We start from the raw sequence: 21,533 nt of genomic DNA on the forward strand, positions 1-21,533 counted from the left end.
TTGGAAAACCGAACCACAATATTTGCAGTTAGTACTTTCTAGCTGTAATTCTACTTTATATTGGCTTTTAAATACTAGCTTGAAGATAATTCTTGTTGACTTGGTCATAACCGTCTCTGGGGCTAAAATCTCTCATTTTCATACATAAACACCTCCCATTTTAAGTTTTATTCAGCTACTACTGAAAAAATCAGTATCTACATACAAAACACTTTCTTCAAAGTTTTGTCACATTTATTTGTTCTGGGCCCGTTTATTTATCCCAAATGCTTTTTTAATCATAAATTTTGGTAAAAATCCTTGGCACAGTACATGGAGAGCTGTTAGCACTGTGAATGTTACCACCTGCACTTGCCACAGTAAAAAATAAGACAAAAAAATCTGGTTCATATTTATTTTCTATTTCACAGGTGTAACACTGCTGTTGTAATTTTTGGTGCTTTCTGCTTTTCCCACAGCTCATGCTACATCATCCATTCGGTTCCTTATGTCTGAGTGATTTCCACACAGGAAGGTAACCAAACCAAGAAATGAAAGGGGAAGGGGAAAAACCAAACAACATCCCCACTGTGGTAGATTCCCCCTTCAAACTTTACCAGGTTGCCAGCAAAAGCTGCCATTATAACCACATTCTGGAAAAAAACACTATTCTTGTTTGCAGCAGATGAAAGTCCAACTGTCAACAAAATCAGTATCAGGATTTTGCCAACTTAAGTGTTCTCTGAAGTTCCTGCAGTTGCATGTTGCCTTGAGTAATCATCATCCTGACTGCATCCTGTAAAACCAAATAGAGTTTACTGAACTGAACAAAGTGTACACAGGTTTTACACAACCATGCAGATTTTTAAGGCATTAAAATACATAAAATTCTTACCAGCACTGCTGTCATCTATTTCTTTGTGTGAAGTAACACTGTAGTCACTGAGGTGGTTAAGAAACAGGTGCCTAAATGAATTAATTTTTCCCAGTTCCTTAATGATGTGCTTGGTTGTGGTTTTGTTTAATAACTCAGTTTTTAACTGGATTCAAACTCCTAACAATGTTTTCTTTATGCTTCTGTGTCTACCACCTCTGCATGTCAGTAGTGACAGGTGTGCATGGGGCATTATGGAGACAGGGCTTTTACAGAGCAGGTGGCTGTTTCTCCCAACATTATATATGTTCTCTAAGGCTTTGTCTGCATAGTTCAGCCACAAATTCCTTGGGCCCTGGCTAGGAAAAGGAACAAACAAGAAAGGAGGACTGGAGACATACAAGAAATGCGGAGGTTTCTGCATTTCATACTTGTTTCATATCCCAAACCATCTGATTTCATTGTATTCTGCTTGAATATAGTTGAAATGAAAGATTTTTTTTTTAAAAAAAGCTTAACCATTAATAAGTTTATGTTAGTTACCGTATTACTCAGTACAATTTTCCTGATCTGTGGTTTGAGTAAGCAGAATATTTGTTTTTTAGCTTTTTAATTCCAGATTATTATCTGGAAATTAAGAGAAACATTACTACCACCAACAGGGGGGATAACATTTATAGATATGATGGATTATTTCTTCTACAAATGAGAAAATAGTAACAGGAGACTTCTCACCAGTCTGGAAGTGACACCTACAAAACAACCCCCCCCCCCAAGACACAGGACAGGATAGCAGTGACCATTCTCGAGGGCAGGCGGTCAGGGTTGCGGGTTCCCGATCCTCACCTCTTCTGTAGCATCCTTATTTCTCTTGAATTCCTCCCTGGCCCAGTCCTTTAAGTAGCGGCGATCCTGTTCAGCAGGGACCTCCCGGATCGCCCGCAGGATCTTGCGGTATAACTGAAGGACCTGCTGCCGCCTCAGGAACTGGGAAGAAGAGAGGAAGTCTGCCCGCTGCCCCAGGACACTGCTGCGAGCCGCACCCTCGGCGGCTTTGCTTCGAGGGACATTTAAGCAAACACAGAGGGCCCCGTCGCCTTTTCTAAGAGGCGCAGCTTGCCCGCGTCCCGCCGCGGGACAAGGCCCCGCCGCCCCCGGCCCGAGCGGCCCGCCCGTACCTGCCTCAAGCTTAGGGCGCCCGGCGGGACGCGCCCGGCGGCCATGACGCGGCTCCGCCTCTGCCCCGCCACGGGGCCGCCGGGCCCGCCCCCGGCGGGCGGGGCCACCCGCCGCCATTTCCTGGGGTTTCAGCTCCGCGCACAGAGAGGGAGCGCGCGGTGCCCCTTCCCTGTGGGAAGTTCGGTTTGTTCATTCCAGCTTTTGATCAACTCAGAGAACAGACATAATAATTAAAAAGAGTGGTACCTCTTTTAATTAGTACAGACGATACAAGATGCATAGCCTTTGCAATGAAAAATCACGTCCGTGCTCTAAGACATTGGATTTATGAAACATCCTCAATGTCTGCCTCGGACAGAGGGGCAAATTCACAGTGTAAACTGATAGTACGGAGATCAGCATATGGCATTATTCAGAAAAATCCCTGTTGATATCATCAGACAAAAATCTGCCATAATTAAATAGGATGTGTTAAACCGCAGAGTACTTCCAAGTATTCAAGTACTCATTTTTTTGGTTGTTTAAAACCACCTGCTTCCCTGCTCCTCTACTCCTTCCCAGAGGCAACAGCCACATGGGTGAAGCTAAAGAATGCTTTTTTGCCAGACACCTCAAGTTCTAACACAGAAATGCCTTCCCAGAAGCATTTTTCCTATGGCAGCAGAGTGGCAGGAATAATTGTACCTCTGTGAATATTACAAATACTTTTTTTTTTTTAAGGTAATAAGTTATTACAAGAGAAGTTGAAAGTTTTACATTATTTGCAGGAATAGCAGGAGACAGTCTTGCCATTGCATAATTGTCCTCTGACAAACATGGAAGAATGCACCTAAACCACTTAGTTCTGTGCAGTCTGACTGCCCAAGGGCAGCTCCTGCAGGTTAATCTACTTAGGAAGGGACTTTATGATTCCCTCCAGTGAAATACCGTTTCATGTATTTCAGCAGTTTAGCAGCAATCGGGTCCTGACTTTGTCTACAAAGTCTACAAAGAGTCTGAGGCAGTCACCAGTTCAAACCACTGTCTGAGCGCATCACTCAAAGTTTCTGGAAGTGCATTCACGTCTCTGAGGATCATGTAGAATGGGAATGGGAATTCTTCCATGTAAGATCTGATTTCAGGCAATTCTCCAGATCCTTTGAATATAGGTACTTTAATGTCCAAAATGGAATCCTGTAAAAAAGTATTTATGTTACTGCTAAATGACATGCATCTTTTATGGCCACTGATATAATTTATCCTATTTTTCAAATACTTATAATTTCTCCCATTAGATTAAAAGTTAATAAAATACTTCTAAGATTAAAAGATGTAAGTGTTCAATGGTAAATCAGATGAAATCTGAACACAAAGCAGTTAAATACTTTTGCCCTTTTAGATAAAAGTGCCCTAATCCATGAATTACAGGCTAGAAGAGACTAAGCTGAAGTTTCTGCAATACCAAGTTCCGTAAATATTGCCTTTCCTTAGCATTTTAGGAGTCGAGTTTACTGTTACCACTTTAGTTTTATATATTTGATGCCTTTCCGACACTCGTGTCTTTAAGCTCTTTAGGGCTGAGTTCAACTTGTATTTGTGCAGTGCTCTAATACAAGATTCTTTAGCAACTTCATAATATTTCAACAAATACTACAAAGACAAAAATCAGATTAAAGTCCACCTGTGCTTCTTGTAAAGTAACTTCTTAGTTGCTCAGTGTAGCAGCTCAGAAAATTAATGAAGCTTATGAAAAAACACCTTTTTTCTCCCTAGGAGAAACGCTTACGAAAAACACCCATAATTTTTGCTTGATATTGGGCAACAGTATCTGAACAGCCAGGCTTCATCAGAACAGTCTGTCAGCAAGGGATCTGTTAGTTTTTCAACAATAAATATAGCAGATGAGTTTTGTATGAATAAATAGAGGAAGAAAATGTGAACTACAAAATTAGTCTTCACCACATAATTCAAAGTAAAGCTTAAGTTTCCTCACTTATTGCACTCAGAGTCTTCCTGAAAAGCTCCCACGTATTTCAGCTTCCCAGCCAAGGATATCTAACAGGTTTTTTTTTCCCCAACTACCAGATACAGAACTCAACTTTTCCAATTCAGGCACTAAATAACTCTCACATACTCCTTTCTGTCTATGTTTAATCTCATATTGGCTCCAGCTGTCATGTCAAATGGAGACTGCTGTCAGAAATTATCAAGTTGAATCAGAACTGTGATGGAACAAAGCATCTCTCAGACTCCAAATCTATCAACCTGCCAGCTACTTCCCTGGTGGCCAAGATCTACAACCATTACATCTGAAGATGGGAGCTCTTACTTAGCCTTTCTGTGGCATGGAAGCTGAGGGGTTTTTTAAGTACAAAAGAGGATAAGAAGCACAGTAGGAAGAAATCATAGATCTGACAGATGTGAAAAACTGAAATTGGGCTAAATATCTTTAACCTATACAAAAGCTAAGGTAGCTGTATGGCACTACAAAAGACAGGAAGAAGATTTGTATCGGATTCTCATTCACTGCAGTTGAATACTTTTCCCGTGCTCCCTTACTTACCCTGGAATTAGGATTGTCCAACACTACGAAAATAACAAAGATATTGGCATTCCGAGCTGCTTGAACTGCTGCTGTCACTCGTTCCTTGCCTTCCAAGAAAAGGCCTCTTCCATCAGATACAATCAAAAGCAGCTGCGCTGTTTCTGAGCACAAAGGACATTTCAAATTTAACTAAGTTAGTTTAACTTGTTCAAAAGGCAAAAAAAACCCTATTCTTTTGTTTGCCCTATGGGTATAATTGAAAAAGTAGTATTCCTAAGGAAATTAAGTCTTTATCAAATAGAATTTGGTGACTTAAACAATTGCTTAGCTGCAGTTAACAGTGGATCAAGAAAGAACATACTGGGTGACACCATTGAGAATACTGGAGGGAGGGGAACCCACCATCCATCAGTAATATAATCAAGGATGAAATGCATGGAAAATGCAGTCATGGTCTTGTCTTTCATGCCTGGTAAGTGTCCAGGGGTTGAATACTGGCTGTACCATAAGAGTCCAGCCACTAGGCTCAGTAGAGCACCTGCTGCTGCTATGAAATAGAGCCCAAACCTATTCCTCCCAAAGCAGGTACCTATGGGTTCATCTGTATTAGCATTTCACCCTGGACTAAGACAGGGCTTTTGAAACGTTGTCCTGTTGTTCCTGTTTTAAGAGGTGTGGCTTCCATCAGAGAACAATCTTGGACTGCCCAAAATGGGTGATTTTTGGATGAAAGTAAATAAGAAGATTAGCCTCAAAGGCACAGTCAAGGCAGTCAACCACTGTAGAGCATTGAGCCCCTGGCACCAAAGGAGACAGTCTGAAGTAAACCTCCTGAAACATACACAGCACTGATGCTGGGTTCCTCAGCACCAGCAATCTTCTGGAGACACATTATTTAACCCAAGCTGCCCCTCGAGTCAGAGATATATCCCTGTAAAGGAACAGTCTAACTTATGTATCTTTCATCTTTTAATTATGTGGGAAATCACAGTAATTACAGTCCAGAATGCAAGCCCCAAGGGTTACGGAAGGATGCAGAGCACACTTCTGCAGACAGGCCCCAAATGTGACAAGGCTTTGTCTTTTTACAAAAAGGAGTAATGGATCCTTCTGCCTTTTCTCTTGCCAGCTCCCCAGTTCTAGCAAGCTGATTGCTGCTGCATCCCAGCCTAAGTCAAAAGGACTGGATGCTGCTCCCTCTCTGACTATTCGTACAGCCTGGCCACCCTGTGGCGAACGAGTGGATTTTAAATCCCTGACTGTCCATTTCTTAGATTACTTTAACAAGAACTTATAAAAAATACAGGTGCCTCTGTGACGAGCTTTTAACTATCACAAAGCAGTTCCTTCCACTAACTGTGAGTCAGATGCGAGACAAGCAGTCTTCCAGCTTTTCTAGGAAATTCAAGCAGCTCGTGACCTAGACTTGCAGAGGGTAGGAGGCAAACGCCCTCCTCAGAACACTGTGCTTCTGGGTACTTAGAGAACTCAAGCTCTCAAGCAAGAGCAGAAGTGTTTGGAGAGTCAAGGTCACTAGGAAGCTGGACAGTGCTCTAAGCTGGGAGTGTCTAAGACTTAAATACAGTCTGGAGACATAAGGTAATGGGAGACATGTAATGTGTGCCTTTTTAAAAAGTCTTACAATTTTAGTGAATTATTGACAAATATGAAGTAGGTGTCTCTTGGGTTTTGAGCTACATTTCAACCAAACATTCCTTTTGACAAAGCAAAACCCAAAGCCCTAATGCAAGTCATGTTTCAGTGCTAGGAGCCTTCCTGGCAGGATCCTACTTTGGGACTGTAGTGAGCATTCTGCTGCCACAGCAACAAGCATAGTAACAAAAAAAAAGCTCACCCGGATTAGTATTTTGAGACAACTGCTGTGCTGCAGCAAACATATTTGCTGACGATTCAAGAAACTGCAGAGGAAACAAATAAGAAGATTAAGTTATCTCATAACAAAAATAATAAACTTAATAATGAAAAAATTTTAAAGAACATATTTCTTTATTTTAAATGCCAAGATAGTCTGACCATCCAACACAGACACAGTCCTTGGCATTTTCCTATATTAACTCCTGCTTCAAATTTAATAAGTATTTTTGAACTAAAGAATCTTCCGAGAAGCCTTGGAACTGGATTTAAATTTTTTCCAATGCTAGCAAAGCCATTGAAACAGTACATTGCTGAAGTGATTAATGGAATAATTAAAAATATATATCCTATTTCTAGCTTGAACTTCTTTGGTTTCAACTTGAAATAGAAGTATCTAGTTTCATAATCCCCATTAAAATTAAGAAAATCAACAGTCAAGTCCTCCCAATTTTGGTTTATAAGACTGCCATTGAGCTATTTGGGTCTTATCTGTTTCCATTTAATATTAACAGAAGATCTTATTTGAGTTTGGAAAGGTAAGAATGCAAAAATCTTCCTAAAAGAAGACAACTTAGCAGCTCTCTGGAAAGTATTAGTATAGAAAGTTATTTTCTTCAGGAAGCAGTCAAGTCTGACAAACTTCCTCCTCCTACTACTGTGGAATCCATGGCATGAAAACTTTCTAAAGTCCCACAAACTTTGATGGTATTTGGCGCTGGGGTACTCAATAGCTTGTACCCAAAATACTGTTTAAGACCCAATACAGAGAAAGATGAATGCTTAAAAGAGAAAACACTCCCGTTACAAAATTATGACCATTGGATCTCTTTGTTATCTCAAATAACTGGTAAACATTACAGTGTGATCACGAAACCATGAAGCTGCTGATACCTTGTCAGGAAAAGATTGGCAAACCTGTTGCCCTAGAGGCATTCTTGTGTACCTGGGCTATTTTTGTTTTCTTCTGCTGAAACTTGCAAAGACGCAATATCCGTGTCCCTGACCGGTCACTGAACTGCTCATGGAATGGGTGCAGCAGCTGAACGCTCTCTCCAAAGCTTTAGAAAAGAAGAAAAAATTACAGCACAAAACCGGTATTTACATTCTGCTCTGAAGTCTTGAAGAAAACCCAGTATTTCAAATAAACTCACCTACACACAGCAATTTGTCCCACTTCTAGAAGAGTCAGTGCATTTCCAATAACTGCCAAGGATTCATATGCAAGCTGTTAAAAAAGTTACATCAAAAATAGGATATTCAAAGTTTTACTCAAAGCTCAGTATTAAATATGAAGAATGTTACTGAAATTAGTTTTCCATCATCTAGAAAAATAAATTAAGGGACTGCCTATCTTTTTACCTGTTACAGTTATGTGAGACAGTCACTGCACTAGTTCTGCATGAGGGCATCAGCTGATTGCTCTGGAATTACCAGTCAGACTTTTCAGCAACCAGTATGAAACAAGTCAGCAGCTGACATACTCATCAACAAAAGGTAGTTTCTTCATACTTCTTCTGGGGTTTCATTTTACCTGTTTAGAGTGGTTGTCGATCATACTAGAGGAATCATCAATAGCCAAGCAAATCTGGTACTGTCGTTTACTGGGCTTGGTCCTTCGCAGCCAGATCTTGTCTTTTCGGAACTGACTGGCGATATACGGGATCACTTTGCGCATGTTCAGTCTCTTCCCAGTTCTGTAGTCTCCTCTGAAAGTTAAGAAAAAAAGACACGGGGACAGGGATTATCAGCAAATATCTCATTCTGGAAATCCCTGGCCTATGCACCATATACACCAAAGTAACACTTTCTTTGTAAAATACAACAAACCCAAAATTAATAGTTTAATATTCGTATCTAGTTATAGACAAAAATATATATGACATTTTCAATGTAAGATGGATATTCAGTGTTTTTAAAAGAAATTTATATCTAGGTGCCTAAAACGGAAGGCAGGCTTTGAACTTAGATTCTTCCAGTTTGAAACAAGTCTAGATCTCTTAAAAAAGATTACTTAATGTTAAAAACAACATAAAATGTTTTGCCATTTAACACAATCTTTGACTTATCTTTAAATGGTTAAGTTGATTTGATCACCTGTTGCACAGGAGAAAAAAAAGTAGGAGGTAGTACCCTCAGGATAGGTGCCTACTACTATATCATATTTGCTTTTCATAAAATAACCTAGTGTTCCCTTACAAAAGGAAATTAAATGCAGTTGCAAACAGGAATCATTACAATAAAGCAAGAATAACAAAGCTGCAGTCTTACAGAAGTTAAAGCTGCCAAAACCCAGGAGTTTAAAGAAACTGGAAGCCTCAGAAAGATCCAACTTACTTCAATTTGGCTGCCTGAGTGGGTTCCAGTATGAGTCGCAGCTGTTCACAAAGCTGCTGTGATAGAGGAGCTGTCAGTACTAAATACCTCTGCCACAACTGTGCTGCTTCCTTCTCCTAAAACATTACACAAAGAAATAAAAGTGAATTATGAAAAAAACAAAAAAGTTGGAAAGTACTGTCTGAAAAAAGAAAACAAGCCTCAGTGTAGGAGGGGAAGGCAGTAAGCAGGGAGCTACCAGCTAAAACTGTGAGGGTGTCTCCTATGACAATTTGCATTCAACTTAGGATGCTCCTGGCTGCTACAAAACTGCAACATGCAATGATCTTTTCTGTAGGGGTACCCAAAGCAACTCTGGCATTGTTGTTGATACAAGATGATCTTGGAACAGCCAGGTGCCGATAGCTGGTATTACAGAAAGGCAAACTGTGAAGTCCTCTAGGTTCTTCACTGACCATCAAAAATTAAAATTAATTAAAATTCAGCACAATTCTTGAGGCTCCACACTGAGCCTATTCAAGAAGTAATTCCAAATATGGTTCACAATTCATGTAAACTAGGACTAGTCAGAGCAAGTACAATATTCTGGTTTTGCTGTTGGGTCAAACTCCACCACTGCAACTGAAGGAGAGGGCTTCTCTTTATCATCATTTTGTGGAAGTGGTGTGTCCAGCATTTAACTGAAGGTGACAACTCAAAATGGAAGGAACTTGACAGGACTAAGAAAAATGTTTTTAACTATGCAAGTTTTAGAAGTCATTATCAACAGAGTAACTTCCTGCACATAGCACATTCAAAACAAGATGTGAAACATCATCCTGCTTTAAGAATTATGTAATTTTTTTTCAGAAGTAGTTAAACATAATAAAAAAATAGCATCTAAATCATGTGATTTTGAGTATTTCGACTGCAGCCTGCTTGGCTTCCTCAATGTTTTAGCAGTAGAACAAGATGAAATAATGCAACAAAGGATTCTTATAACAGCTTTATATTAAAATGAGGTCACAAACCTCCTCTGGTGTTCCAGGCTGCTGTGTCTGCCAAGCTTCCAATTGTCTTTCAAGTTCCTTTCTTAGCTCTTCAGGATCTCTAACAATGTGCTAGAAGTGCAGTTATGCAATTTATGAGACAGAAAAAAAAAGTTTACACATCTGGTGACCCCCAAAATATAGCAAACCATAAAAAAAAAGTATAAATCCATTGTTCTTATTCTTTTAGACACAAAAAGACCTGAAAAAACCCACTTGAATGAAGATTCTAAATCTTTTCCCCCTTTAATAGTTTCCATGTACAGGAAGGATAAGTATCTCCCCAGAAATACCTCCATATGTGACATAATCAACATAGAAAGAAAGCTAGGACATGTATGATACCAACACTGAACATAATAAAATACAGAACATAATAAACATAATAAAATACAGATAAATCAATGAAATTATCTTGACAAATTCCAGATTTAATGACAACATAATGGAGACCAAACTATTGAATGCTACCTGTCTAGTATGTTCCAAAATATAGTATACTTCACTTAATTATGTTTTTTTAAAAGTTTCATTCAAGCCACTCGAAGGATTGAATGACATCTTCCTCTTTACCTCCCAGCAAATACTCTTCGATAAGCCCTTCTGTTAAAGGACACTCAAGCTTTACGATACTTTTACTTTCACTGTGCTTTCAGTGACAAGCTCTGCTCCTGGCTTACCAAACCACAGTTTAGCCAAACAACACTATATGGTCTGCATAACTTGCAGGCTTATGGATTAAGGAAAATAAGCCCATGATTGCAAACTCAGTAGTCCCAATAACTTCTCATTCCTCAAGAAGCAGCAGCTGTCCCTTCGGTCACCGACTGCAGGTTTAAGGAAGGGAGGAAGAATACGCGTGGAGGGGACTTCTTTCCTCTCCCTTTTGCCGAAAGGTGACGACCTGCACTTTTCCCCCAGCAGCGTCTCTCCCCTCCCCTTGAACTGGTACTGCAAGAGCTCCCCCTCCTGTTCCACGTTTTGCGTGTCAACTGGAAAATCCCCAAGACCGAAAACAGCAGGGACCTAACTATTCTGACAACAGGAGAACACTCTTGCATTCAGCAGCCTTTTTCCAAACAGCTGCAACATCTGGCATTAAGATGGAAGCACTTGGTGTAGCTGGCACACAATCCTTTACATGGTATACGTAGAAACAGTAAAATACTGCCTTCCAAGTATGTACTTGGGACACAATACTATTAGAATGAAAGGTCAATACTTCTAAAAAAACAGAGACTGAAAATATTTTTACTTTATCAACTGGTTATCCACCACCATGTGCTTCTACGCCTTAGTCTTTATGATAAAATGTGCTTTTTCACAGCCAACAGTTTGCACTGGGAAACTATGAGTGTCACATGAAGCTCTAGGATTTTCTAGGTTATGATAACATTTTTTGAATTGAGACATTCATAAAAAGCTCAAAAGGTTCTAAAATACTTGCAATCAGCTTTTATGAAGAAGTAGTATACTATGATCAATTAACTGAGGTGAATTCTTTGTCCACAACGTTTTAAAGTCACTGATGCCTAGCTCCCTCATCACTCTGAACCCTTCTGTTATCTTCAGGCTACACATTTGCCTATTGCTTTCCACTCTACCCAAGCCTTTCCTCTGCAGATTCATCTGTGCAAAGCAGTTCTTTACAGTTAGAAAAAAAGAAGTTTTTTTAAAAAGTGACATGGGAAGGTTCCATCCTAAGGATGGGGAGGACTTGTCATTTTAAAGGCATCTTTCAGCTGCATATACAGCAGTTAGTTGTTACTTTTCATTCTGCTATTAAATAATAGCAAGCTACTCAGTTGTCTGAACACAAGTAATTCTAAACTTTTGCATTCACAGAACTCCATTAACACAGGTCAAGTAAAAGAGTCTATTTCTGCTACTGTATCTGTAAGAAGGCAAACTGGGTATCATACCTGGGGAGTGTCCATCAAAAACTGATGGGCTGTATGTATAGTCGAGTCCTTGCTTCTCTCTGGCTTCTCTTCAGTCACCTTTGGCACCTTTTCTGTTGCAGAGTCATTGACATCCTCTGAGTCAAAAGTCTGGATCTCTGGCTCCACATCACCTGGTCCTACAACCACAAAACTAATTACTAACTTTGTGGATCACACATCATACAAGAAGCAATATTGTATCCTGACTCTTTTATGAAGAATCTCACATGCTTTGTAGTGCAGTCCAGACGTAACTTTGCTTAAGAGAAGTGCCCAAATTTTAAGACATTTAATTCTAGGAATAGGATGAATACATCTTGCAACTCACTGGAATACATGAATATGGATTTCCTAAAGGAAATTGTTTTTCTCTGTTATAACCTGCTTGCCAAATGAGCAAAATAACAGTGAACAGATCTTTATAACCTGAAAATCACATTAGTGAAGTATGTTTTTTTGATCTTCATAGCCTCTCTGACAGGATGACAGGAAGTATAAAGTAACTAGAGAACATTCAGAAAATTATCATAAAAAATGGCAATTTTTTCTTAGCTTTTACACTCTTGATCTTAACAGAACAGTTTTCTATAAATCAAAAATCAATTTACAAATAAAGGAATGGATTAAAGATTTTCTTTTATAATTGTTTCTACTATACTACACTGTTTAACAACTAATTTTTACAGAATTATTTTAAAGGAAAAAATATGACACTGTAGGAGATGTTTCAAAGATTCTAGTTTTTCAGAACATCCTGTTAGAGAATCATGTGGAAAAACAAATAGACTGATTACATGCACACCTGTACCATAATGCAAATGAGTCTAGCAAGATATTTAAGTGATTAAACCTGAAGGGAGTGGAAAGCAAGAATATAGGCTTGTAAGAGTTGTCTCCCCTCTCTAGCCAGCCTGTGTGTGAGAAGAAAACTTCAAAATTCCAAACTATGCTGCATTTACTTAGATTCATCAAAATTAAATTCTTCTGATGCAATTGGCAAGAGATGCTTTTATCTTGCTTATTTTGGGGGGAGGGGGGGGAAGCTGGGTGGCTGACAAGTCAGACCTGTCTTCTCATCTACCAACCATTTGCATCCAATAGCCATTTTCTGTTAGCAGCTTGGTTTTGTTTTGTTTCATTCCCACTTAAGGAAGAAACCAGTGAGATAGTGACAGTCTGGTGCTTCCTCACCGGATGTTGTTCAGACCAGCTCCTCAAATTCTTGCTAGGTTTTTTTTTCAGAAGTTATAATTAAAAAGTTGAGTTATGTGGTGCTGATGGTGGTGACAGTGGAATGCATTGTTATATGCCAATTAATTAAGTGAATTGGCATTGTGTTGAACAGCAGGGAAGTGTTTGCTTTTTATTTCTTCAAAGTAGTGGATAAAGATTAGAGACCATTAACTTGAAAGAAAGCAGCAAACCCCTCTGTCACTCAACCAATTTAGCAAGGCTAATGCTAAGTAAGAATACTTCTGCAGAAAAATCAAGTAAGAGCAGACATTTTAGTCTTATGAAACATCTTATGACAGATGAGTCTCATGATAATCATCCATTACATGCAAATGTAAATACCTACATATACATTTAAAGATCCACATCAATGTATATTTAAAATGTTTTTTAAGTTAATGTACCAGAAGGTTTAGTGGCAGTAGACTTCTTTTTTTCTGGCTTCAGCTCTTCTGCATCTACTGTTGTGAGATCCTCATTCTGCATTTCTGTTTCCATAGCTGCATCTTCAGAATCTCCCTCTTCCTTTTCTTCAAGAGGCATGATAGATTTCTCTTGCTCCTTGCTAGCTACATCTGTACAAAGACAACAGTACTTATTAAGGGGCAAGTGGAAGGAGAAGTAGTCAAGTTGCAAAATAAATGTTGCATTCTGAGGCCACTGTGAATCAGTTTTAGTGAACTTCAGAAGAAATCTGAACTATTGTCTCAAACCTCAGTTTTATCTTTCACTGTGCTGTGTTGTCAGTGAGCTCTTGCCCTGGAAACCTGATATACTGAAGTAAGATTTAGAGAGAACAGATTTTAAATATGTTTATCAAGCTAAAATCCATTTCATAAGTCAATTCAGTATTTTCAAAAATGTTATTGTTAGTTTGAATCTGACTGCGAAAGAGTAGCATTTATCATAGCAAAATGGTGTTGCAAGGATTGTTAAACATAACTTTAAAAAGCAAACAGAGAAAATTACAGCAAATTGGACTGTTTCAGGATTTGATTCTGCAATAACTCTTTACACCCAGAAATGCCACCATACCATATGTCTGTGCATCATAGCATTCAGAGCTTTGTTTAATATGTTCAAATGCATCAGCCTCCTCCACGTTTTGTTTAGGCTGAGTTGTATCCTGCTTTGCTTCACTGCTGGATTCTATGGTTCTCAGTCGCTTGTGGATATGTTCATTGTGATCTCCCATCGAACGTTCATTGTCTGCCTGGCCAGGCTTCCTCTTGAAACTCTGAAAAAGAATAAATTAACACCATGAACTTCAAGTGAGGTGTAACCCAACACTAATGAGAGCAGTGTTCTAACAAGGAGACACTGAGTCCCGCCTATTTGTTAATATTCAGACATTGAAATAAAAATTTTAAAAAATTAAAATGGAGAGATGAACCTGTGTATTTTTTCTGCTTTGCTTCTGAGAAGCCATCCGGGCCATGCGTGTGGATTCATGGCCTTCTGATTGATTTGCACTTGCAGCTCCAGTTCCACTTTCCTGAAAGAAAAAAAAATTCAACTGTACCTGTAGCAACTACTGTAAACAAATTTCAGAAGGAAGCTCTGCTACCTTCTGTTGTGAATGACAAATGGCTCATATAAGTATTATTCTTATGGAGAGCAGACGAGCCAGTTCTGCAGCTCAACAATTACCCTAAACTTACCTTTACAGGAGTGAAAACTGCAGGGTATCTACATGGTCTTCAATTTTTTTCAATGAATTTATAACTGGTGTAAACTGAATCTTATACACAGTTCTTAAAATTTACGGCAGCAATTCCTCGATTGTAACTCGAAAATGTATTCACAAATTTAGCATTTTTAACTCAGACACTTCCATGTAGTTTACCTCTTTAGACTGGTCTCTTTCTGAAGCCTCTCCAGCCAGCTCAACAGCACTGTCACTCTGCAGGTTTTCTTGCCCGGTCTGCCCTTGTGTTTCATGTTCCATTCTTTCCTCAGCCTCAGGAATCTGTTCATCCATCTCTGAATTATCTTTACCATCTTCTTCCTGAAATAATGATTATTTTAACATTCTAAAAAACATCGGGAACTGGGTATTATTGAAAGGCATTTAGAGAAGAATGCAGTCATCAGGCACAGTCAGGATGGGTTCACAGAGGGAAAGTCCTATTTAACTAATTCCATAGCCTTCTGTGATGAGGTCACCAGCCTAGTAGATGAAGGGAAAGCAGTGGATGTTTTTTTTCTGGATTTTTAGTAAGGCTTTTGATACTGTCCCTCATAGTATCCTTTTGGACAAGTTGTTCAGCTGTGGGATGAGTGGATTCACAGTGTGCTGGGTGAAGGGCAGGGCTCAAAGGGTTGTAGTGAATGGGGCTATATCTGGCTGGTGACAGTCCCCAGTGCTGTTCCTCAGGGCTCAGCTCTAGAACTAGTCCTGTTCAATACATTTATCAATGATTTGGATACAGGAGTTGAATGCACTGTTAGCAAGTTTTGCTGATGATACAAACTGAGAGGTGCTGTTGACTCTCTTGAGGGATAAGAGGCCTGGCAGAGGGATCTAGACAGATTGAGGCACTGGGTTATGATCAATGGGATGAAATTTAACAAGTCCAAATTCTGGATTCTGCACCTTGGATGGAATAATGCTGGGCACAACTGGGAGAGAAGTGGCTGGAGAGCAGCCCTGCAGAAAGGGATCTGGGGGTGCTGACTGACAGCAGGCTCAATGTGAGTGAGCAGTGAGCCCTGGCAGCCCAGAGGGTAATCCCTGTCCTGGGGTGCATCAAACAGAGCAACACCACGTGGTCAAAAGAGGTGATTGTCTTGCTCTGTTCAGCGTTGGTGCAGCCTTGCTGTAAGGCTTGATATGCATGCAGGTAACCCAGGCTGTGGCTAAAGTTTTAAAGAAAACTTATTTTATATACTGCAATATATATATATATCTATCTTAATGATGAATACAGCTGTCTGAGAAGATAAAAACATAAACCTGTTTTGTTGCTTTTATAACAATACCTTTTGCATGTGCAATAAAACTCCAGGCTGAATTCTCCCCTGTGCTTTATGGCCTTCCTGGCCCCCCGTGCAGGGGCCTCCAGGCACGTCTGTGAGAATTTTATCACTTGTAGCAAGAGAGTTACCTCTTGGCAGACAGATAAAGAGAACATACACAGCATCCTGCATCAGAACGAATTCCTTCCCACATTAAAGCTTTTCCCCAGCAGCAAAAGTTTCCTTGAGCAGGAGGAAGCTCTCCCTCCTCACTATTTCTTCTGAAGGTCTCTTGCAGCTACACTCACCTTGAGCACTGTACAGTTGTGGGCCCCACAATTTAAGAATGATGTGAAGGTCCTTGAATGTGTCCAGAGGAGGGCAACAAAGCTGGTGCAAGGGTTGGAAACAGTGTCCTATGAGGAACAGCTAAGGACTTTGGGCTTGTCTGATTTGGAGAGGAGGCTGAGGGGCGACCTCATTCCTCTCTACAGCTTCCTGAGGGGGCACGGAGAAAGAGATGCTGATCTCTTCTCCCTGTACCCAGTGATAGGATGCATGGGAATGGTCATTAGGAAGCATTTCTTTACCAAGAGAGTGGTCGATGCCCCAAAGCTGTCAGTGTTTAAGAGGCATTAGGCAACGTGTTTAATAACATGCTTAAATTTTTGGTCAGCCCTGAAGTGATCAGGCAGTTGGGCTAGATGATCACTGTGGGTCGCTTCCAACTGAAATAGTCTATTCTGTTCTAACACAAGGCCAAGGAGATAGTAGGAATACAGATAGCAGAAATACATGTTTAGTAGTAAGCAAAGCTCTTATTTTGATGAAGATTCTCACTAACATTACACCTACTTAATGTCAGATTTGTTTCAGACTATCACAGAACACCATCCATTTCTTAACTCTCGCGTAAGGTAATTAAAACAACTAAGAAAATCAGGCTTTTATTTATTACTCTCTACCTGAGGTTGAAGGCCTTGGTCACCAGCAGGGATCCCCTTGTCTTCAGTAGATTCATTTTTTGACTCGTCAGGTGGCTGTGACTCTTCCTCTTCTTCTTCTGCATCCTCAGTGTTCCCTGCATTTTCTTCTTGATCATGAGCATCTTTGTCTCCTTCATCTTCCTTCTCCTCTTTATCTTCAGAAAGGTCTTCTTCAGCTGCTTCTGCATCTTGATCACCTCTTTCTGTCTCACCAGTATCCTCTTGATTCTGTTCTTCTGTCTTCTCTGCCTCATTTAAATCCACAGGTTTCTCATCTATTTCAAAAGCATTCTCTTCTGGATTAAACAAAAAATCAGAAAGGTGTATAAAACTTTCAGTAAAGTACAGAGACTGAATATTACAGATATTTGGAATAAAACTGCCCAGCCTATATAAAAAAAATAATCTTAAAATACTGAGAGTTCTATACACAGAATCTATGATTTTCTATAGCAAGATAATTCCTTTAAATGAAAATTGGTTTCTAACTAACAATACAGTAGGATGAATTCCTACTAATTTCCTTTAACCTAATATTTCTGAGGGTCAGTTGACTTAAGAGTACAAATACTTGTAAGTACAACAGAAGAAAAAAACCCCAAACCACAAAAGCAACTGACCAATTAAATAAGGAGCTTCCAGCATAAGACAGGGTATATCACTTGGATAATGTGAGAAAGGCTGCTCCACAGAGTTCACGAAAGGGAGGTACAGGAGAATGTTGTAATGTTGAGTTCCTATCTGGCCTGCATTTGGTATGTTGCTATTTTGATACACAGAAATGAATTTGCAGCTTCTTGGTGGTTCTACAGAATCTCACCACCACCTCTCTTCTTTCTATAGAGAAAAAGGGCTCATTATCTCATTGTCCCTCCCTATTTCCACTTGGCTTTCATCTAAGAATCTGTAGAGAGATTTTTCCACTGTACCTTCATCCTCTTCCTCCTCATCACTCTTCTCATCATTCTCCAGATTCAAATTATCAGGAAGGTCCAAAGGTTCAACTTCAGCCTCCTTTTCTTGCTGGCCATGATAAGGATCTACTTCATTCTCATCATACTCACGCTGTCAGCAAAAGAATGGGGGAAAAAATAACAGGCATGTAATAAGTGTGAGGAAAGGCAAAGATAAGAAATAAGATTCTATTGTATTCTCTAGGACAAAGAAATACTGGATACAATATTACATTCTGATCAGTTAAGAATGGATTTCCAGTGGTAAACATCCTCACGCATAAAGAGCAGAAAGATTAATTTCAGCAAATGCATTTACATAAACTGGTGGTACTTAAAACCAGAATGTTTTGTTTTCAGAATCCAATTTTCCTAGCTGAAACATTCTAAACAGAATTGGCATCCTAGCAGAATCTTCAAGCACACTGTACACAGGTTTTAGGAAGAGTTCTGCATATTTAAAGTGTTTCTGCTGCTAAACACAACAGAATAAGAGTTTTGTCTGTTAAAACATCAATTCAGTGTAAAGCCTGTTTTGACTGCTATTACAAGTTCAAGTTAGTGCAAACAAAAATTGTTTCTGGAATATGGATCAGAAAATATATTTATAATATAATGGATATAATATGGTTTACTTTTACCTCTGAAATGAACTAACTTTTTTCACTATTAAATAAAGAGCATTTAAAATTCTCAGAAACATGTGATATGAGCAACACAATGTGGTTTAACAGCAAGATACTCCATGCAGTCCAAATAATTTTTACCTCATCAATTTGTTCATGGATTTTCTCTTTGTTTCCACTGTCCTCTTCCTGTTGCTCTTTTTCCTCATCCTTGGGAGGCTTTTTTTTATTATCCTTCTTTCCTGTCCCCAAATTGTCATCTTTTGCAACAAGCTCTGAATCCTCCTATTAACCAACAAATCCAAAAGAAACTCATTTATGCTACCCGGTTCTCAAAGTCTCAGTGATAAGACATTGTGGGGGGAGATTATTGGCCCATGGAACCCCCGGGCCCCCTGGAAGTAGAAGAGCTTGAGGCGTTAAAGGGAGTAAGACCGTTCCCTTGAGAAAAGTAAGAGATAACTGCACATTCCCATGGAAACAGCCCTGAGTTCTGGACAGTGCAAGGTCGAGCTGTTTAACAAACTGCAGGTGTTGCATTCCTGGATGTTTTGTAGGAAAATGTTTGTAGTGTGTGTGTATGGGAGAGTGGAACTTGGCACTAAATAAAAGACTGCCTGCTGCGCTGAGCAGGCAGACATCTCTTTGTCTCACTACCCTCATGTGTGTTGTGTGTCGTTCTTCCCCCTTCCGACCGAGACCTTTCGACAGGTACCCAGCAACAAGACATCATTTCCTACAGAAAAAAAGACAACACTAAACAAAACTTATCCCCTTAAACTATCCCTTTCCAGAATCAAGAGCTGTGAAAAAGAGCTCACACTCTAAGTCACACCAAGTTCACAGAGTTTAATTCCTTCAATACTTTTGTTCCCACTCGTTTTCTCTTTACCTCATCCATTCCTGGTCCAGTTTCTTCTGCTTTACTACTACTAGCATCTTCATCATCTTCATCATCTTCATCCCCCCAGAGCCTTTCATCCAGTTTATCATCAGCTTCAGCATTATCAAGATTTCCCATCTGCTTATCAAGTTCCTCCTCTTCATCTGAGTTTTCCTCATTTTCTGTGTACAGTTCAGAATGTGTTTCAGTACAGAAGAGATAATGTTTTTGTTAACTTCATAAACAAAAAAGCAATCATACCTAGCATCTTAATTTCATCACCCTATGCAGTTGAGATAGGTGGAAAATGACACACATGCACCAACACCCAAACAAGCAGGGTCCTAATTAAGTGCTTCCAAGTCTTGTGTTCACACGCAGCATTCTCTCCCTCCAACTAACAAGTCCCACGTGTAAAACCTGGATGATTTAAATTCTCTGTTCCTTACCTTCAGTATCCTCCATTTTCAAAATATTTTTTGCATTACTAGTTTGGGGAAGATCCATTCCACTTTACCTATTTATTAGTTTTGGAATCTCCCTTCTTGTGCAGATGAAATTATTCTTAGCATTTTCTCAGAGATTTGGAAGTGATTAACACTACTGTAATTTCTAAGCTACATTAGTTTCAGATGTTCAAGCTGTTACCCTTCAAAGCGAAGAGCTGCTACCTTTTGGGTGAGTAGCAACTCAAATCTACCAAATGTTGCTGATTTATCTGTTTTAAAAAGGTAAACTTACATTCTTTCCATTGCTTAAAAGGTAGCAATAACTTCATAGTCACATTCCGAAATTAACTGCAGCCATGTTCTCAAAGTATTCTGATGATCTTCAACAGTTCCACAAAGTCTGTGACTAGTTTTAAAAGGTGTCTATAGGTCAACTTACAACAGAAAGAAAAGAGTGTCTCCCTTCATTCCAAAACCATCACAGTGAAAGGAGATAGTATTTCCTTCGTACACTTCTTTGCATTCCTATTAATACTTCTAGTACCCAAATGGCACTACTGGGAAAAGGTTTTTCACCTAGAGGGGTGGTTGGGCACTGGAAGAGGCTCCCCGGGGAAGTGGTCACAGCACCAAGCCTGTTTGAGTTCAAGAAGCATTTGGACAATGCTCTCAGGTACATGGCGTGACACCTGGGGATGGTCCTGAGCAGGGCCAGGAGTTGGACTTCAATGACCCTTGTGGGTCCTTTACAACTTAGGATGTTCTTTGTTGTAGAACACAGACTTTTCAGTATATGCTTTGTTATATAAAAGTATCAACCATCTATAACTTTTCTTACAAGTTTGCCATAGTGGAAGAACCAAACCTTTTTTCTCCTGTTCTCCATCATGCATTTTTCCTGCAAAGTCTTCTGACATTTCAATTGCATTGTCTTCTCCTTCAATGTCTGGTTTAGAATCTTGATCCTCTTTCTCCTTCTCTTCACCCTTTCGAAAACTGTCTTCTATCTGAATTATTGGTAAAGTCAAAAATTACAATGGATCTTGCCTATATATTAAAGCTTATTTAACTACCACAACAATATTTATAGCTGATATGCAAAATTAAAAGCCAACAGAAATAGGAGACTGAAGGTAACTTCATGTTTCTTTTACCCGAAACATCCACACTATGGATTTCAGGAGCTTTTTCAGTTTTACTTCAATTAAACAAGACCAACCCCAAACACTTGCCTGATCTTCACTTTCTATTTTGTCGCTCACATCCTTCGTGCCTTCCCCATCTCCAATACCACCATCCTCATAATCATGAAACTCTGTTGCTCCCTCTCCAGCCTCATCTTCAAGTAATTCTTTTGGCAGACAAAACCCCTACAAAGGCAAACAGAAACGCAAAACCTTCTGTAGTAGTAAGTACATCTTTCAGCTTAGTTTCTACTAAAGACTTTTGTACACCTTGCTTACCATATATCCACTGTTAATAACTTACTTTTTGGGCAAGCTCTGTAAAAATGCTGGTTAGAACAGAAAGCAATTTTCCAGTACTCCTGTGAGACGCCAGTGAAACAGTGAGATAGAACAGGAGAAGATCTGAATACTTGCAGAGCATGGGCTTTAGACGCACCAGCAAATAGCAGGACTGGTTGAAGAACTGCAGTTAAAACAAAAACCAGCAGTCAAACATGATTTGGTACGTACTGAGATGCACCT

General features: G+C 39.5%; 2 protein-coding genes across 3 annotated transcripts in view; both read right to left on the bottom strand.

Moving 5' to 3' along the window:
• Positions 1-209: 209 nt before the first annotated feature.
• LYRM2 (LYR motif containing 2) lies at positions 210-2,118 on the bottom strand. Its single transcript, XM_027743570.2, has 3 exons — positions 2,032-2,118; positions 1,700-1,840; positions 210-775 (listed from the first exon to the last, which is right to left on the bottom strand). The coding sequence occupies exons 1-3, from the start codon at positions 2,074-2,076 to the stop codon at positions 695-697; spliced, it is 267 nt and encodes an 88-aa protein (XP_027599371.2). The 5' UTR covers positions 2,077-2,118; the 3' UTR covers positions 210-694.
• A 141-nt stretch (positions 2,119-2,259) lies between these two features.
• Positions 2,260-21,533, bottom strand: part of MDN1 (midasin AAA ATPase 1) — a 97,258-nt gene continuing 77,984 nt past the window's right edge. Inside the window, exons 83-102 of one of the 2 annotated variants that reach the window (XM_027743583.2) lie at positions 21,313-21,474; positions 21,057-21,194; positions 20,690-20,831; positions 19,385-19,557; positions 18,634-18,777; positions 17,843-17,978; positions 16,893-17,209; positions 14,816-14,977; positions 14,363-14,464; positions 14,005-14,206; positions 13,374-13,544; positions 11,716-11,873; positions 9,776-9,865; positions 8,766-8,881; positions 7,963-8,137; positions 7,583-7,656; positions 7,375-7,489; positions 6,412-6,475; positions 4,575-4,717; positions 2,260-3,205 (exon numbers count right to left, since the gene is read on the bottom strand). In XM_027743583.2, coding sequence (XP_027599384.2) covers positions 3,017-3,205; positions 4,575-4,717; positions 6,412-6,475; positions 7,375-7,489; positions 7,583-7,656; positions 7,963-8,137; positions 8,766-8,881; positions 9,776-9,865; positions 11,716-11,873; positions 13,374-13,544; positions 14,005-14,206; positions 14,363-14,464; positions 14,816-14,977; positions 16,893-17,209; positions 17,843-17,978; positions 18,634-18,777; positions 19,385-19,557; positions 20,690-20,831; positions 21,057-21,194; positions 21,313-21,474 — 2,973 coding nt within the window. In that variant the 3' untranslated portion in view covers positions 2,260-3,016. Of the gene's footprint in view, positions 3,206-4,574; positions 4,718-6,411; positions 6,476-7,374; positions 7,490-7,582; positions 7,657-7,962; positions 8,138-8,765; positions 8,882-9,775; positions 9,866-11,715; positions 11,874-13,373; positions 13,545-14,004; positions 14,207-14,362; positions 14,465-14,815; positions 14,978-16,892; positions 17,210-17,842; positions 17,979-18,633; positions 18,778-19,384; positions 19,560-20,689; positions 20,832-21,056; positions 21,195-21,312; positions 21,475-21,533 lie in introns of those variants that run through there. The other variant, XM_039388118.1, reaches the window with a different exon arrangement.

This window comes from Pipra filicauda, unplaced genomic scaffold (genome assembly GCF_003945595.2).
Source record: "Pipra filicauda isolate LSUMZ 115617 unplaced genomic scaffold, ASM394559v2 scaffold60_size3304689_pilon, whole genome shotgun sequence".
NCBI lineage: Eukaryota > Metazoa > Chordata > Aves > Passeriformes > Pipridae > Pipra > Pipra filicauda.